Source organism: Mustela putorius, unplaced genomic scaffold (assembly GCF_011764305.1).
Source record: "Mustela putorius furo isolate JIRA1106 unplaced genomic scaffold, ASM1176430v1.1 tig00004053_pilon_pilon_pilon, whole genome shotgun sequence".
NCBI lineage: Eukaryota > Metazoa > Chordata > Mammalia > Carnivora > Mustelidae > Mustela > Mustela putorius.
The window spans coordinates 2,227,097-2,246,047 of NW_025422186.1; the positions used below are offsets into that span (position 1 = coordinate 2,227,097).

General features: G+C 39.9%; 1 protein-coding gene across 4 annotated transcripts in view; it reads left to right on the top strand.

The window, feature by feature from the left end:
- The first annotated feature begins 6,499 nt into the window (after positions 1-6,499).
- The window catches only part of LOC106004687 (oligophrenin-1-like), a 213,052-nt gene continuing 200,600 nt past the window's right edge, over positions 6,500-18,951 (top strand). Inside the window, exons 1-2 of one of the 4 annotated variants that reach the window (XM_045072756.1) lie at positions 6,500-6,759; positions 7,355-7,525. In XM_045072756.1, coding sequence (XP_044928691.1) covers positions 7,372-7,525 — 154 coding nt within the window. In that variant the 5' untranslated portion in view covers positions 6,500-6,759; positions 7,355-7,371. The other 3 variants (XM_045072755.1, XM_045072752.1, XM_045072754.1) reach the window with 3 other exon arrangements.

Consider the following 18,951-nt stretch of genomic DNA (forward strand, 5'->3'; position numbering starts at 1 on the left):
TTCTGCCTTCAAAGAATTCACCATAAAAACTTCGTTAATATTAAACCTAGGATAATTTCAAATTATTTGCTGCAATGACCAACAAATGACCTTGAATTATTTTTTTCCGTGTCACAGTACTAAGTACACACAGACACATAAACAGGAGGGAATGGAGATTAGATATTGATTTATTAGACTGGAAGGCATTATAAGGCAATGGCAAAAAAATGGTTTCAGATTCATACATGGATTTAAATCTCTGGTACATCATTTAATTTCTTGGCCAAGTAGCTTGACTCCTCTGAGTTTTAATTTCCTCATATGTAAAATGAAGTTAACAATAGAACCTTTCTCACTGAGTTGTCACGCAAAGTAAATGAGAACACTTGCTTCAAGTGCCTGGCATAAGAGAAGTGATCAGCCTGTGCTGCCCCCTAGCCCTCCAATTCTTACTCTTACTTCCCCTCTAGTTTCTCTTCTTGTTACTGACACAACCCAGTTAATTTCTGTTATCTTTTCTGTGTTTTTGTGAATGAAGGACTATAATATTTTAGGACAAACACCTTTACGATTTTTTAAAAGATTTTATTTATTTATTTGACAGACAGAGATCACGAGTAGGCAGAGAGGCAGGCAGAGAGGCAGAGGGGGAAGCAGGCTCCCTGCTGAGCAGAGAACCTTATGTGGGGCTTGATCCCAGGGCTCTGGGATCATGATCTGAGCTGAAAGCAGAGGCTTTAGCCCACTGTGCCACCCAGGTGCCCCATCTTTATGATTTTTTATAAGAAGCAGAAGGATTATAAAATATTATTTTGTATCTTTAGGATAAAACTCTCTTAAAACACATCACATAAGTTACTAAAGCTCAAAATGTCATTTGGAAAAATTACTTTTTTTTCCGGGTTCCCAGAGCATTAAAAAAAAAACCCTCCTTATATTTATATTTTTTCACATGTGGATAAGAACAAATGATTAGCAAATGATTAATGAGCATTGTATTGAAATATTTTAATGAAGCCAGTTGTGGTCCCAGATGGAAGAGGTGAAACAGAAGTTGGCATATTAAGTTAATATTGGATATTCATTTGATTTTTCTCAGGGAGGTATACTGCCTTTTCTATAAATCTATGACTTATGGTTTCTTTATTTTCCCACTACTTATATCTTTCAAACTGTGAAAACAATTTTAAATTTATAAGAGGCTGATCTGTTTCACTGAGTTAAAAGTTTATGGCTCTGATTCCAACATGAAGGACAGACAGACACATCAAGTTGATAAGCTCCTATCCTGGAGGATCTGAACTGAACAGTGTGGAGACTTATAGCTGTCCTGAAACTCTACCATAAAGGAATCCACTAAAATGATTAACTCCTGGGGATTTCAGGTTCTGGTTCTTAAAATCTGAAAGGGAGTCTTGGCCTTGTTACGCTGCAGACTCTGAGTGTCCTGAAAGTTAAGGAAGTACATTTAAAGAAAGCACACCAGACCACAAATCAGGATATAGTTTCTGTATTTGTTGAAGTATAAATTTCTCTGAGCATGTTTATGTTTCTGTTTTCCTATAATGATAAAGAACAGGGATCAAGTTGGGTTGTTATATAAATAGCAATGTTTTTCTAAGACTATCATTGTAAGCAATCTGACTCTCTGCCTCTGAGGCTGTCCATCGACCAAGAAAAATGAAAAAAGCTTTGGGCTCAACCAATATTTATTGAGGAGTTATTATATGCCATATACTTCCATATATATTATCTATAGTTAATCCTTAGGAAAACTTTTGAAGAAGATATTATTCCAAGGAGAGTTCATATGACTTACTCAAGGTCACAGGTGGAGCTGGACCATATTTCAGTTCTGTATTACCTATATTGTTCCAGCTCTGTGTTCTTCCCACAACATCACAGCTAAAATAGAGAGATTACTTAGGAGAGAGATACTGTCCTGTATTAAGACTGTAGAGGTGATGTTACCTTTACATACAAGAAATAGGGGAAATGAGATTTGTCTCCCCAAACATTTTTTTTCTAAACTTTATTTTTAGATCAATTTTAAGGTGACAGCAAAACTGAGAGGGAGGTACAGAGGTTTCCCATATACCCTCCATCCCCCACATGCATAGCTTCCCTTGTTATTAACATCTCTTACCAGAGTGGCACATCTGTTACATTTAATGAACCTACATTGACACATCATGATTATCCAAAGTCCACAGTTTACATTAGTGTTCACTCTTGGTACAAATATATAATGATATGTATCCACCATCATAGCATCATACACAATATTTTCACTGCCCTAAAAATTCTGCTTTACTCTACCTATTCATTTCTCTCCCTCCTTTACATAACCTTCAGCACAACCTGTCTTTTAACTGTCTTCACAGTTTTGCCTTTACCAGAATATCATAATGTTGGCATCATACAGTAGGTAGCCTTTTCAGATTGGTTTATTTCCCTAATAGGCATTTACATTTCCTCCATGTCTTTTCTTATCTGGATGGCTCCTTTCTTTTTTTTTTCTATGATTTTATTTATTTATTTGAGAGAGGGAGAGAGACAGAGTGAGAGAGAGAGCATGAGAGGGGAGAGGGTTAGAGGGAGAAACAGACTTCTCACTGAGCAGGCACCCCAATGTGGGACTCGAGCCCAGGACTCCAGGATCATGACCTGAGCCAAAGGCAGTTAGTGATGGTTCCTTTCTTATTAGAACTAAATGATATTATATTGTATGGATGTACCACAGCATATTTATACATTTACCTACAGAAAGACTCTTAGTTCCTTCCAGGTCTTGGTGATTATGAATAAAGATGAAAGGGGACCAGTTTCCAAATCCTCAACTTTCTTTAGTCCTACTTCCTTAAAAAAAACTATCTGCCTTCTCTCACCTTCTCTCTGCCTTTCCTCCTTCTCTTTCTAAGTCTCTAAAAATGAAAGCCTACCTTTCAAAGGTCAAAAATCTTACTAAGGTACATTGATTCAGGGTGTAAAAACCCTTGGTGCTAAGTAAAGTGCAATTTCAAAAATCGATGCCCAGAAATTTTCTTTAAGTCAAGGTCCTGTGCTACCCCTTTCCCATCCATCTCACTAAGAGCTGAATTTCCAATAAAGTTTATGTTTTATGTTTAATAATAATAAATACCATAGGATTTCACTCATATATGGCATTTAAGAAACGAAACAACCAAGTAAAAGGGAAAAAAAAGAAAGAGAGGCAAACCAAGAAACGGACTCTTTATTATAGAGAACAAACTGTTGGTTACCAGAGGGGAGGTGGGTGGGGGGATGGGTTAAATAGGTGATGGGCATCAAGGAGGACACTTGCTGTGATGAGCACAGGTGATGTACAGAAGTGCCGAATCACCATATAGTACACTTGAAACTGATATTATACTGTATGTTAACTAACTGGAATTTACACAAAAGCTTAAAAAAAGAAAAACCTCTGAATGACCACACTTAGACTTACCCAGTCAAACTGGATCATTTATTGACTCAAATCTTTGATCCATGGAACAAGATAACTTAGGGATAGCAGCATAATCCTATTACATGGTTCATATTGATAGGATGTTTTATGATCTTGATGCTGGATCTCAGGTTACCCTAATTGTGTAATGGCTATTTGAGGTATGTTGTTACAAAGATTATGAGATCTGAGAAAAAGTAATGATCACAATGTATAAGAGTTTTATGTGTTTTTTATCTATTGTGTATGCATAACAATTGTGATTGTAACTGAGTCTAGAAGACTTTTTATACTTGGAGGCTATGATCACAAAGAAATAAAAATAGTTCAATTTCTATTTATGGATAAAACTTTGTTGCAGAGAAATTCAATATGGTGATCAATAGGAGACTTTCAAGTATAAAAATATATTATGAAGGAATACAATTCTTTGGGGAGAATGCAAGTATATTCGATTTCAAGGAGAAGAGAAGAAAGAAACAATGCAAATTTTCTGAAGGTTAAAAGAAAGTTTACACTTTTGTGTTTAATGTTGAGAGTGGGCATCAAATTGCTTTGGTATTTAGAATCCAGTGAAAATCTTTAAAAGCACAACATAAAGGTTTTATTCTAAGTTGTCAATATGTATAGTATACTGGATATTATACCTTTTGCAACTATTTAAACTTGATGAAAAATTTCGTTGTCAACCTAAAAATATGTGCGGGAGTACATAACTTCTCAAAATTCTTCTAGGGGTTATGTGAATAAAAGTTTGAAGATCCAAATCTTATAGTGCTTTTGTGAGGGTGAAGTATAATGTGTGCAAAGCATCTAGGATAATGCTCAATTAATGCAGCTATTATTTGAGGACTGAGTTCTAATTTTAGTCCTTTTCTTCTCTGGTATTTGATCCAGGGCATTTTGATCCAGGCACTTTGGCCTCATTGTCTAGATAAAGGATAAAACAGATGGCTGTAAAAACACTTTAAGAAGTTAGACAAGCAAGAGCGTACCTAACATCAATAATGTCAGTGGTAACATTCATAGTGATGAAAACAGGTATAGACTCTGTAAGTCAAGGCATATAGCAGATATGCAATAAATGCTTGTCAAATTAGTGAATGAATGCTATACAGAACCTTGCTAGAATGAAAGAACATATGCCTGTTTATTGGACACCTTCCCTAGTACCTGCAATAGTGTTTTAAAAGTCCAATTTGGACATTTTCTCATAAATATAAAATGAGTAGGCAATAAAGTCCTTCCCTGGGATGTGGCTACTTATTAATTTTCTGAAGGCATTTCTTCATTGGACTCTTTACCATACTGCATTATAGTATAGTGTGTAAGAGCAGTGGGTTCTAAAGAACCAGCTAGGTTAGGCTCAAGTTCCAACACTGCCACTTAACTAGCTGTGTGTCTTTGGGCAAGTCATTTAACTTCTCTTCAAGTGGGGTATCTTTACCTGGGTATAATAAGGATACCAATCTCATAGGGTTATTTTGAGTATGGAAAATCATGTGTACATGGGCAAAAGGATCCATTTTTATTTTGGAGAAGTGTTTAGATTACATTGCCCTGTGAAGAAAGCCAAGAAAAGCCAGAATTGAAGGGGGCTGTAAATAGAGTAATAATGGCTAACCCACCTGTATGGGGGTCTTATTTCTGCTATTAAAAAAAAAGTCACCAGAAACTTGGTGACTTAAAACAACATAAATTAATTGTCTTAGAGTTCTTGAAGTCAGAAATGGGTTTATAGAATTACAGGTTGTGTGGAAAGTGGAGCAATGTTGCCTCGGAATATGTCCATGTCCTAATCCCTGGAACCTGTGAATATATTACTTTATGTGACCAAAAAAAAAAAAATCACAGATGTGATTAAGTTAAGGATCTTGAGATGGGGAGATTATCCTAAGTTATTTGGTGGGTTCTTTTAAGTGAAAGAGGGCAGGAGAGTCAGTGTCAGAGCAATGCAGTGGGAGGAAGACTTGATTAGGCATTGCTGGATTTGAAGATGAGGGAAGGGGGCTATGAGTCAAGGGATGTGGATAGCTTTTAGAAGCTGGAAAAGGAAAGGAAGTGGATTCTCGCCCTTGATCCTCCAGAAAAGAACACAGCCCTCTGACATCTTAGTTTTGACTCAGTGAGGTCCATTTCTGATTTCTGACTTCAAGAACTCTAAGACAATTAATTTATGTTGTTTTAAGTCACCAAGTTTCTGGTGACTTTTTTTTTTTAATAGCAGAAATATGACCCCCATACAGGTGGGTTAGCCATTATTACTCTATTTACAGCCCCCTTCAATTCTGGCTTTTCTTGGCTTTCTTCACAGGGCAATGTAATCTAAACACTTCTCCAAAATAAAAATGGATCCTTTTGCCCATGTACACATGATTTTCCAACGCAAAGCTGCTCTTAATCTCAAGGCGTCCAACTGTAAAGAGTAGCCACAGTTCTCCCACCTTGACAATGAACAAGAGGTCTCTCAACTAAGCCGCAAGACAATTTATAACATCCTGTTCTTAGGTTTTCCACTTACACATGGAAAATCATGTGCTTTAATGAACAGCCTTCGGGATGAGTGAAATCACAAAATCCATGCTCTGAGGTCCTTTTCAGAAAAAAGTGAACTCCTAATTATGGCCTCCCTTCCTTTGGCAGGGAGTTCTGAGCCTAACATTGCGATCCTCGGGTAGGAGCCAACCCTAGAGGTTGTTCAGGTCGAGGGCCCAGGAGAATTAGAACACTAGGATAGGGAGAAATGGGCAAGGGAAGGGGAAAGGAAGTTGCTCTCACAGAGGGATGCTGGAAAGAGTGTAAGGGAAAACAAAAACAAAAACACAGTCAAGTAATGGGAAGTGAGAGATGGCCTCCCGCAACCGACGCCTCCCGGCTTCTCTCGCTCGTTTTGGAAACTTTCCCTCTTTAGGCTCCAGGGCAGTGCACCTGCCTCTCTTGGCTGGGCCGCAGGAGCGAGCCTGGGGCAGGGTGGGAAAGTCTTGCCTGGAAAGCCTCCGCCCTGGCGGGGTGGTGGGGAGACTGCAGGGAGGAGTCAAGGGGCGAGAAACGGAAAGACTACATCTCCCAGGCCGCCACGCTTCCCAGCTGGAGTCCTAGGGCTCCGAGTGCTCTCCAGTTTCCGTAGGGAAGCGCCAGGCTACCGCAGCTATTGTGCGTAGCGATATCGCCCTCCCCTTCCCTCTCGGGTGTCTAGTGTGGAAGGCTACGTTTCAACTACCGCCAGGGCTTAACCCCTCCGACGCCTAACAGGACAGCAGGCCGGCTCCCTTGGACCAAGAAGAACTCTCAGGAGCAAGAACAGTTTGGTAACGCAATCCCAGGGTGCGTGGAAGACAGTTGAAGAAGGAGCCCGAGTGTTGGGGATCGGCGCAAAGGTTCGCTAGGGCGGGGCGGGAGCTCTGGCTTTAAGAAGGGGGAGGGGATAGTGCAATCAGGGTTGCCCGCGGAGTTCAGCAAAGGAAATCTTCAGTTAGCTCGGGAACGAGGAGCGGGGAGAGGAAGCTTCCAGTCCCAGCGTCCACCCCAGCCTCCACCCTGGGCGGGCTAAAGTGTCACGTTTGCAGTTGCTCAGGAAGGATCCCACTGGTCTCCGGAGGCAGGCTGGGCTGCCTGTCTGGGGAGGCAATGCCTTGGGGGCATGCTGCTTGCTAGGCAGAACCCCTCCAGGATCGGACTGCATTAGTTAGGTCTCTGTGTCACCTGAAGCAATTGCCGGCTGCCTGCTTCCGGTGGAGACCAGCCAGTTCTACCCAGGAATCTCAAAAGAACAGGTACCTGTCCTTCAAAGGGAGGGAGGCTATGAGTTTCCCAGGCGGGTCCCGCACTCAGTTCCCCCCATCTCCTTTCCCCTACTGTCCCGCTGATGCTCTTGGTCTTTGTGTGTTTCCTCGCTCCTTTCAGCCCTCGCCATCAGAACCATGGGGCATCCCCCGCTGGAGTTCAGCGACTGTTACCTGGACAGCCCCGATTTCCGTGAGAGGCTCAAGTGTTATGAGCAGGAGCTGGAGAGAACCAATAAATTCATTAAGGACGTGATCAAAGATGGCAACGCGCTTATCAGCGCAATGAGAAGTAAGTGGGAGGCTTTGGTGGATGAGCTGGTGGCTCTGGCCTTTAAGCTCTTCCACACCACAGGGGGAAGGGAGGTTTCAAAGTGCTTTCCAGTTCAGTTCTCTGAGGCGAGTGGGTTTCCGAACACTTCGGAAGTGGGGTCAGTGGAAGGCGGTGGCTGTAATTAGAAGGCCTTGACCTTACAAGACTTGATCAGTACCTGTGCCAGGGACCTTCTTGCTCTGCAACTATCATTACTTGGAGGATTGTTGTTCTGAAGGGACAATTTGCCTGTACTGTTGGACGTGTTTAGTACTCATGTGTACTGTATATCTCTCTATATATTTGGGTAAGGGTAAGGAGATTTTCAAGCTGACCAAGGAACTGCCCTAGCACCTTCTAAATAAGAGAGATTAGAAGCTGGCAGAACAAGTAATGGTTTTGTCCTGGCCTATGGTTGCTAACGAATGAGAGTTGAGGTAGTGAAAGAAAATTCCCTGTATCAACCTGTTTTCTAAGGAAAGTTCCTTCGCCCCAGATTTATTTTTTTTTCTTTTAAGGTACTGAGCTATGGGGGTGCCTGGATGGCTCATCTGGCTCAGGTTGTGATCCTGCAGTCCTGGGATCACATTGGATTCCCTGCTCAGTGGGAAGCCTGCTTCTCCTTCTCCCAATCCTCCTGCTTGTGTTCCCTCTCTCACTGCGTGTCTCTCTATGAAATAAATAAATAGAATCTTAAAAAAAAAAAAGGTACCACAGGGGCGCCTGGGTGGCTCAGTGGGTTAAGCCGCTGCCTTCGGCTCAGGTCATGATCTCAGGGTCCTGGGATCGAGACCCACATCTGGCTCTCTGCTCAGCAGGGAGCCTGCTTCCTCCTCTCTCTCTGCCTGCCTCTCTGCCTGCTTGTGATCTCTCTCTGTCAAATAAATAAATAAAATCTTTAAAAAAAAAGTTACCACAAACACAAATTTAAAAAGAAAATAAGGGGGAGGGAGGCAGGGAGAAGGTGGTGGGGTTATGGACACGGGGAGGATATGGGCTATGGTGAGTGCTGTGAAGTGTGTAAACCTGACGATTCACAGACCTGTACCCCTGGGGCCAATAATACATTATATGTTAATTTCAAAAAAAAAATAAAAAAGAAAGAAAGAAAATAAGGCATTGAGCTGTGGTTTTGGTCAGAGTCAGTCTGAGCTCAGAATTTTGGATGGCCTCACATGCCACTGAATTCTCCTTGGGGGTGAAACAAAGACCTGCCTAGTACCTGGCACAAGGGACCCAGTCCCCAGAGAGCATACTTCAGGGCTAGGCTTAAGGGCCAGTGGTCTGAAGGAACCTCATCTAGCTTGGCTTTGCCAGTGGTCACAACTGATGTCTGTGGGACCCTACCCCCCCTTCCCCACTGTGTGGAGTTTTTATTTCTGCTAGTTGGCAGAAGGCTTGGAGTAAGAGAAAGAATAATAAACATTCCCAACAAGAGCGCAGGCGAGCCAGCCCTTTGCGCCAAAGTATATATACCCAGAAGAATGGAGGCTAGCGTTTGGGTGGAGTGATAATTTTTTCTCTTCTTGGCTGCAAAATGGTTTCAAAAAAGAAAGTCACTGCTCAGAGTTACTGGTAAATGTGTCCTGTCAGCTTACGACTTTGTTCTGAACGCATTTATCCCTGAAAAACTGTGTCTAAGTCCTGTGCAAGGACCTTCTTAAGGCAGATGGAGTCAAAGAAGAGTGGGGAGAAAGGCTTGATATTTTTGTGCAGCTCTTTTGATTTGCTCCTGGCAGGCCTTTGCTTTCACTGCCAGTGTTGTCTGCCCACTTTGGTCAGAATATATAAGTGGCCCACGTCCCTGCTGGTTATTTGATGGAGTCTGATTATTTAATTTTTTTGTCATATTGTTGTCCAAAGAAGAGCACACTCTCGGCAGCAACTGAAAGATGGGGTATTGGAAATGCTGGTTCTTAGAGGCATATAGGCCTTTGGGGTGTGTTGTCACCTAATAGAATTCACTGAGGGGTTAAAGATAAGACACAAGACTAGTTAGACAGATTGAGGGTTCATTGAAAGGAAAAGGGGAGAATGTTTGGATTTTTTTAAAAAAATTTACTTATTATGATAAGCTGCTTGGTATATGTAGCTCCTCATGAACCCCAGAAAGGGGTGTGAAGTGTATGGTAAGCTGAAACTGTGCTAAAAAGTGACCAGCTACAGAGAGATTAAGATTTTTAAGAGACAATAAACAATTCAATAACACATTTGAGGAAGAGTAGATTTTTTAAAATTTTTTTTAAAAGATTTTTATTTATTTATTTGATAGAGAGATCACAAGTAGGCAGAGAGGCAGGCAGAGAGAGGGGGAAGCAGACTCCCCGCTGAGCAGAGAGCCCGATGTGGGGCTCGATCCCAGGACCCTGAGATCATGACCTGAGCTGAAGGCAGAGGCTTAAACCACTGAGCCACCCAGGCGCCCCAGGAAGAGTAGATTTTTGTATGCTAAGGGCAAATAGTGGTTCTGACTCTTTCCTTCTCTGGAATGGAAACTGGTAAGAATCAGCAGTTTTTAAGGCCTAAACCTTTGCAGATGGGTGGAAGATCCAAGAAAATATTTTGGCCCATGGGGCTTCTTGATATTCAGGGTGGTTTTCTGTTTCCGAATATACATAGAAAGCCAAAATAGGGCAGGGTGGAAATAAAACCCAGCAGCTAACCCACACTCCATTTCTTTCCTTTAAGTTGCGTGATTCTAAAAACATGATTAGGTAGAAGCATAGGCGGGATGTTTCCCACTGTCTTGATCACAGTAATGTTAATCCTCCCACTCCACTTCCTTACACTGCTAGCTTTTTGAGAATGAGTGGGGAAGCAAAACAAAGGTAAGCTTTTCTTTGTGTGAAGGAAACAGGAAAAAGAGAAGGCTGGAACTGGAGTTAGAAGACGTGACTTTTCCATCTTGGGATAAGATGGCATAGATTACTGACTTCATCTGTGAAATGGGGGTGATTACACCCACCTCACAGGGTTGTTGCGAGACTCAAAGGAGTTAATGGATTATGAAACTGCTTTGTAAATGGAAACAGTCAAACATAGAAAGTTGTTGATAATGCATCTTTAGGTTAATAATGTTTCTGATGGTGAGTGTATGTTTCTCAGTAGGTTTCTGAAGGGCAATGAATAAGCAGAAGTCATTGGAAACATATTTTTTACTGTCATCTTATTGGAAAATGTCACTCTCTACATTGACATGTCTCAGCAATTAATTTTGTCTTCATGTGTGGGGATTCATTTTGGCATTTGGAGCCTGGCATGAAAGGCTGATTGTCAGAAACAATGATTGACACCTTTCCCTTTGACTTGAAAATCAAATGGCTAGTGTTTCTAGGAACCAATGAAACTTGGTGCATTGTGTTGCAAAAACTAGGTGCAGTTTTTTTTTTTTAAGTTGTGAGCCTAGGTGGAACTGGATTTCTGCATTTATCCTGTTTGTGTCTGATTTTGTACAGAGCTCCAGATAAGGTTTAAGTCAACTTTGTGTGATGATTTATTCATTAAACATGGGTCCCTTTTGAACATTTAGGTTTACTTACATCTGTCCTCAGAGATAAATGATGTTATTAACAATACTCAACATGTCTCTCTCCTAGGGAAGTGGTTGATTACCCCCCTTTAAATGTGATCTATTTATAATTGTTGGAGTACAATATGATGGTTATAACTTAAACTAATGGAAGATAAAAATACTGTGACTCTGAAAGGTGAACATATTGCTTGCTTTTCTGTTTGTCCTTTGGCTTTCTGTTGGCAGTTTTGGTCCCTGATGTTGTTTGAATATTTTCTAAGCACTCAGGCTAGGAATTATTCAGAACAATTGATGTGGCTCCTGCTTATATCACAAGGCAACATGATACATCTAATAAATGTTATATATAGTTCAGTGAACACATACCATTCATTCAGGAAATGCCTCTGCACATACTGTATTCAGGCTGCCATGCTCAGGGCTGTCACAAATGTGACAGTCTTTGTAACAATGGTTCCTGCCCTCAGAGTTTCTAGACTAGTGGGAGAGAAAAGACATGGGTAGAGATGATTATCAGGTAGAGATCACTATCACTATCCCTATCAAATGTGGGTAGAGGTCACTATCAGTGGATGTGGATCCAAGCCATACGAATGGAACAGGTGGATATCGTGGCACATGAAGACCAGCAGGAGAGCTCATTTCTTGGTGAGAGGGCAAGGAAAAGGAAAGAAGGAAGTGGCATTGGAATTTGTCTGAATTCATACTTATTGCATGTTTAACTGTTCACAGTGCCAGGCATTGAAATATTATAACAGCCTTATGAGGTAAGGATGATTATTCCCATTATATAGATGAAGAAACTGAAGTTCAGAGGTGCTAAATAACTTTCTCAACAAATAAGGGCAAGAGTCTGATTTAGAACCCAGACCTGAGTCTGAAGGCCTTGCTTACTTTACTGTGTTGCACTGTATTCAGGATGAGGTATTTCATGTAGTAGAAATGACCCAGAGGATGTAAAGGGACAGCAGATAATTCAAGTCATCTGCAATGGATAGGTCGCAGGAAGGGCATTTTGGGGAGATGAAGTTGGAATGGCAGGCTGAGGCCTTACTGTGCAGGGACCTGTTAAGTACTTCAGATTTTTCTTGATAGAGAGAGGGAGTATTAAAAATGTTTTTGGTAGGAGAGAAGCATGATTTGAGTTGTGCTTCGGGAAGATTCATCTGATAGTGATGTGTGAGGGGTGAGCAATTCCACACAAATATTTGTGACTTTTCAGAAGTTATTTGGCAGCTTTAAATTCCCTTTTTTAAAAGATTCATTTATTTATTTGAGAGAGGGAAGAGGGGCAGGGGAGAGACAGTCTTAGGCAGACTCCATGCTGAGCGGAGAGCCCAACATGGGGCTCGATCTCATGATCCTGAGATCACAACCTGAGTTAAAACCAAGAGTCCTTCACTTAACTGGACTGTACCACGCAGGTGCCCCTAAATTCTCTTTGATATAGCTCAAGGGTCAGCAGCAGATCTCTTCTGTAAAGGGCCATGTTTTAGGCTTTGCAGGCCATACAGTCTTGGTGGCAATTATTTAACTGCCGTTGTTGCGAAAAAGCAATCATAGATAATATATACATGGAATGAAAGTGGTTGTGTTCTAATACAACTTTATTTGTTGACATGGAAATATGAATTTCACTTAATTTTCACAAGTCATGAAATATTATTCTTTTGAATTTTCAACTGTTTGAAAATATAAAAACCATGTCATCTCAGCTAAGGGACAGAGGCATACAAAATAGGCAGCAGGTTGGGTTTGTCTGACTGGTAGCAGTTGGCAGACTTTTGATACAACTAGTTAACCTAAAAAAAAAGCTCAATGGAATTTTATTGGTAAGGCAATTAAAATAGCTAATGGTAGCATTTCCATCAACTAGGTTTACTCTGGTGTGCTGTTAACTATGCCTGATCCAGATTTGGGGATCACAGCCTCAAGTCCTGTCAGGGGCCAAGGAGAAAATGGAAAAGTTTAAAGCTGTTGGAAATGAGTTAATAGGGCTGGAATGATTGGGGTAAAATATAGCAGCCTCACCACATTCAAACGGCCTTTACTTTCTTCTTTTTTAAAAAAACGTGCTAACTAAGTAAAATACATTCACAGCCTATTTTTAATCAGGTTGCAACTCCTGAGCTAGATGATCTAACTCTATTAGTCTAGGAGTCTTTGATGCTAATGTGCTAGGGAAATGAAAGGCAGTAGTTTCCAGATAGAGATTTCTCCTGGGAAGCACTACTAGGCACTGTTGGCATATGAGTGAAGGCAGAATGAAAGTATAATGGAAAAAACCCTAGACATGAAGATTAGATACTTGGATATGGTTCTATTACTAATGGGATCTGTGACCTTCATAAATCATTTTGCTGGGGCCCAGGTCTGCGGCTTTATAAAGGTAGGGTTGGGCAGTAAATCTGTAAGCTCACTTTCAGCTCTAACATTCCATGCCTTTTTTTTTGTATTGTATATTGTAGTTTAATCATTTGGGAAAGGAATGACTAACCCAATTATAGGAACTTATTTTATGCCTATGTAAATGTTCACATTATTTTAGTGTACATGTCAGTATTTAAATAGAAACATTTAAACAAAAATTTTAGTCTTTCAAAAACCAAGGATAACATACTTTTTGTATGTTTGTATATATAAAGCAGATTTCAGAAAAAAATAATTATATCACAAATCTACACATATACATGAATAGTCACACATACATAGGCTGTCTGGGACTAATTAAGACTTATGTTTTATAAGAATTCAAAAAAGGGGTGTCTGGCTGGCTTAGTCAGTAGAGCATGTGGTTCTTGATCTCAAGGTCATGAGTTTGAGCCCCATGTTAGGTGTACAGACTACTTACAAAAATAAACAACAACATTAAAAAACTAAAAATATCAAAGATGCATTCTATTCTAAAAATGTACATGAAGTTGATAAAGTAGAAATCATGTAATTTGTATAGTTTTTATAACCTAGTCTTAAATTCTTTAAAAATGCCACTTTCTTATATTCTGTACTTACATTCTATACTTTATAGACCAGAGTTTTAGATGTTTACATTAAGGTGACCTTTTGGAGTATCTGTTTACCTCTTGCTTTGGCAACTGGGGCACCTATATGGTGAATGCTTTCCTGGAAGAATGGATTGATTACCTTTGTGAGGCAAATTTGATCTTGAATATCCTCAGTGGGGAGTCATCTCCAGCTTGACACAGAGAGAAACTGGTTGCTAGTTCCAGCTCTGTCACTAGCTTGCTGTATGATATTGAATAAGTATTTAGCTTTGTGAGCCTGAGTTTTCCCATTTGTAAAATTAGAGTTTTGGTCAGTAAGCCTTAGTGTTCCTCCTGGCTTTATCATTCTCTTTTTTCTGGGCTGCAGCTGTCTTGCTCATAGTCAAGCAGCCTAAATTGATTCTGTTATGAACTTTAGAGCCCATCACCTTTACTCTGGAAGAGCAGGCAAGGGGAATATCAAACTGATAAGTCCAGCATAACTAGATGACTTGAATCATGCTAACTTATCTGATTATCTTCTTGATGAATGTTTCCTGAAAGGTGTCACCCTGGTGGCTTTTCATTTTGTCCTGAATAGCTCTGTAGTGAGAGAACCCAAAACTTATAATTCCTTTGGGGTGGGTATAGTGCCATGCTGTGCAGGGAAGAGTTGGTGATGTAATATATATTCTCAGTAGATATCCTGTCATTATCTTGGTGATATTTAATTAGTGCCTTAGAACACATGGGGTTATTTTAAATACTCTCTGAAGTCAGATCAATGTAATGAGTATGTTATATGGTACTGTTATCAGTAGGTGTTAACCAGTGTCAAATAGAATTTGGTGGAGGCATTATTGCCATGTTCATTGAAGGCCCTCAGAACACCAGATTCCAAAGTCTAAAGCAGTTGGACGAGTAGTGATGTAGGGACTTGGAAGGAGAAGTGAAACAAGCTTTAATAGTGATGAAGGAAATAGTGATGAAGGAAAGTTGCTTTTCAGCTTAATTTTTATAGCCACTTGTTAAAGCATAGCCACAGACTCCTTTATTCTGGCATCTGTTTCTCTGATCATTTACTATAGGAATTTTCTAAAGCCCGTGAAGATCTAGAAGGAAATATGGTTTTCCAGGGGTGTACCCTGGAAATCTTGAGGTGATTTTTTTTTTTTTTTTGGCTAGTGGGATAGAGAGCCCTCATGATGCTTGACTGGACTTGCATCAAGTACTAGAGCCTTGCACAATGTAAAGGCATTTCAATTTAATTCAACATGGATTTGCTAAGCACTTGTATGTGTCAGGTACTATCTTGGAAATTGGGGGAATAATGGTGAATAAGGCCGCTATGGGCCCTCCATCTTGGAGCATAAAACATAAAACATCTGATTGCTCACTTAAATAGTTTAGGGGCACCTGGGTGGCTCAGTGGGTTAAAGCCTCTGCCTTCGGGTCATGATACCAGGGTCCTGGGATGGAGCCCCGCATCGGGCTCTCTGCTCAGCAGAGAGCCTGCTTCCCTCTCTCTGCCTGCCTCTCTGCCTATCTCTGTCTTTGAAATAAATAAATAAAATCTTTAAAAAAATAAATAGTTTAATTACAATTAATTACAAAATAGCAATGAAAATTTCAGGGTATGATGTATATTCTATCTGATGTTACAAGGAGGGGTGTTGTGGGGGAGAAAAGACCATGGGGATGTAATTTCCCATAGTAAAAAGAATGAACTGAAAAAGGAAAAGTTCCTAAGTCATAGCTACCTGTCTTACTACCCTTGGTAGTTAATGGTCCTGGCTAATGGTAGTTAACAGATACATCAAGTGAGTGGAAATTTTCTCAGAAACAGACAGAGTATAGTACATCTCATGGAGTTTTCAGGGAAGATCTGAAGTACCTACTATCTCCTTTTATGAGTATATTACAATTTTTTTGATTGGTAACACATGAACATGGTACAAAATTCAAAATGTACAAAAGGCTAAACCTTCTGCCTCCTCTTATGTCCCATTTCCCCAGTTCTCCACCCTAGCAGCAACAACGGGTAGCTGTTTGTTTATTCTTTACCCCATTGCTTCTTTTAACTTCTGTTTCCTCAGGAATGTGTTTCATTGTAGGAAAATTTCCAGCCATACTGGGGCAAGAGAACCTTAAAATTGTGTTTGGAGGGAATTAAATACCTCAGAAAATTGACTCTGTGAAAGCAAAGAGGACACTGGAAAAAATTGCCAAAATTAACTTTTCAGAACTCTGGAAATTAACCAAAAGGCTTGCAACAATCGAAAGAGTGTTTACTGATGAAAAGATGTTGAACCTTTGTAGCAGCAGAGTTTGTGGCATTTTAACTTAAACTGCCTCATTTTCCCTTCTCCATAGTTTCAGGGTAACCTTGAAAATCCACAGCCTTATAACCACATTAGCTGTGGAAGCCAGTCCTTTTAACATCTGGGGGGTGGGGGGAAGGCTGTGTTGGTAGCTCCTCAGGAAATCACATACCCAGAGTCTTGTCACTATTTAACCTGTCTCAAAGCTACCTAGAAAATCCCATTAATAGGGCTTCTCTTTACTTCACCTGACTTAGGGCTAGCTCAGTGAGAAAAATTCTATCCCTAGGGTGTTTAACATTACAGCTGCCTGAGACTGCAGTACCTGTAGGGCAAGCAAGAGCCTAGGCAAAAACATGAAAGGAAGAAATGGGGAAATGAGATACCTACTGGAGGTTTTGGTAAACTCTGACATATTCCTGAAGATCTAGAAGGCTACATGCATGTTCTTTTCTAGGCTGTTTGTGTGCCTAGAAAAGACCTCAGGGGGTTCTAATTTTTCCCCTATGCTTGAACTTGAGGCAAAGTTGTAAACTACCTGGCTGAGTGTTGAGGGAATGTCCCAACATACACACAGAGCTCCTTGGCAAAATATGGCAGTCTTAGTGGTTCAAGTCATTTAAGAAGATATCTGAAGTCACTAGCTGGCCACTAAGCTAACCAAGCAGAGAGTCAGTGGCAAGGAATACAAGGAATACAAGCATTACAGACATAGTCCAAGAAAGACACTAAACAAAGCAACAGCAACAACAATAATAACAACAACAATAGCAACAAAACCTGGGGGTCAAGATCTGATTTCCAGAGGTACCACATTATATTGTTTAAAATGCCCAATTTTCAAAAAAGTTAATCAGGCATGCCAAAAAAATTATGGCCTCTATGCAGGGAAAAAAGCAGTCAGTAGAGACTGTTCCTGATGTGGCCTAAATGTTGGAATTTAGATAAAAAATTAAAATCAGCTAATATAATCAAAGAAATAAAGGAAACCATGTCTAAAGATTTAAAGGAATGCATGAGAACAATGTATTAACAGACACTGCAAAGAAATAAAAATGGTAAAGAAGAACAAGAGAAATTCTGGAATTGAAAAGTAAAATAGCTGAAGTGAAAAATTCAGTAGCAGATTTGAGCTAGCAGAAGAAAGAGCAAAGAACTTGAACATAAATCAATTGAGATTATCTGGTCTCAGCAAAAACAGAGAAAAAAATGAAGAAAAATGAACAGAGCCCCCCAAACTGTGGGACATAATGGAAACTGTGGAACACCAATAACATACACATTATGGAAGTCTCAGGAGAAGATAGATCGAAAGGAGCATAAAGAATATTTGAAAAAATAATGGCCCCAAACTTCCCAAATTTGATGAACAACACTAATCTCCAGGTTCAGGAAGCTCAAAAAAACTCTGCATAGGAGAAACTCAAGGAGAGCCATACCTAGATATGTTATAGTTAAACAGCTGAAAACCAAAGACAGAATCTTGAAAGAAGCAAGAGAAAAATAACCGGGTTCCTTATAAGATTAAAAGCAAACCTATCAAGAACCATGGAGACCAGGAGCCAGCCCTGGTGAAATTCGAAGTGCTGAAAGAAAAATAATATCAACCAAGAATTCTGTATTCATGAAAACCATCCTTCCTCCTTCAAAAACAAGGGAGAAATTAAGACATTCTCAGGTAAACAAAACCAAAAACTGAGAATTTGTCACTAGGAGATCTGCCCTATGAGAAATACTAATGGGAATCCTTCAGGATGAAATGAAAGAATGATGAATGGTAACTCAAATCGTACAAAATATAAAGAGTATCAGTGCATGTAACTATATATGAAGGTATAAAAGACAGTCTGTCTTTTAGTAACTCCTTTTTTCATACCCTATTTAAATGACAACTGCATAATGCAATATTTACAAAGCTGTGTTAATGAGCTTATAATACATAAAGATGCAATACATATGGCAATACAGCACAAAGTGGTATGGGGGGAAGGAAATAATTATACTGGCACCATGTTTCTATATGCTTTCTAAATTAAGTTAAAATTAATCTGAACTTGATTTTTTTAAATTAAGATGGTAATTGTAATCCTGAGGTCAGCCACTAATAAAATAACTTAAAAAAATACTGAAAGAAACAAGGGAATTAAAATAGTACAGTAGACAATATTTAACAAGGAAGAAGGTAGTAATGGAGGAAGAGAAGAAACAAGATATATAGAAAATAAATTGTAAACATAAATCCTGCCTATCTATAATTAGGTGTGAATGGAATACACACTGCAGTAGAAAGGCAGGAATTAGTAAAATGGGTAAATTGATTAAAACATGTACTGTCTTTAAGAGTTACATTTTGGGGGCACATGGGTGACTCAGTGGTTTAAGCCACTGCCTTCAGCTCAGGTTATGATCTCAGGATCCTGGGATTGAGCCCTGCATTGGGCTCTCTGCTCATCAGGAAGCCTGCTTCTCCTGCTCTCTCTGCATGCCTCTCTGCCTACTTGGGCTCTCTCTGTCAAATAAATAAATAAAATCTTAAAAAAGAGTTACATTTTGGATTCAGAGACACAA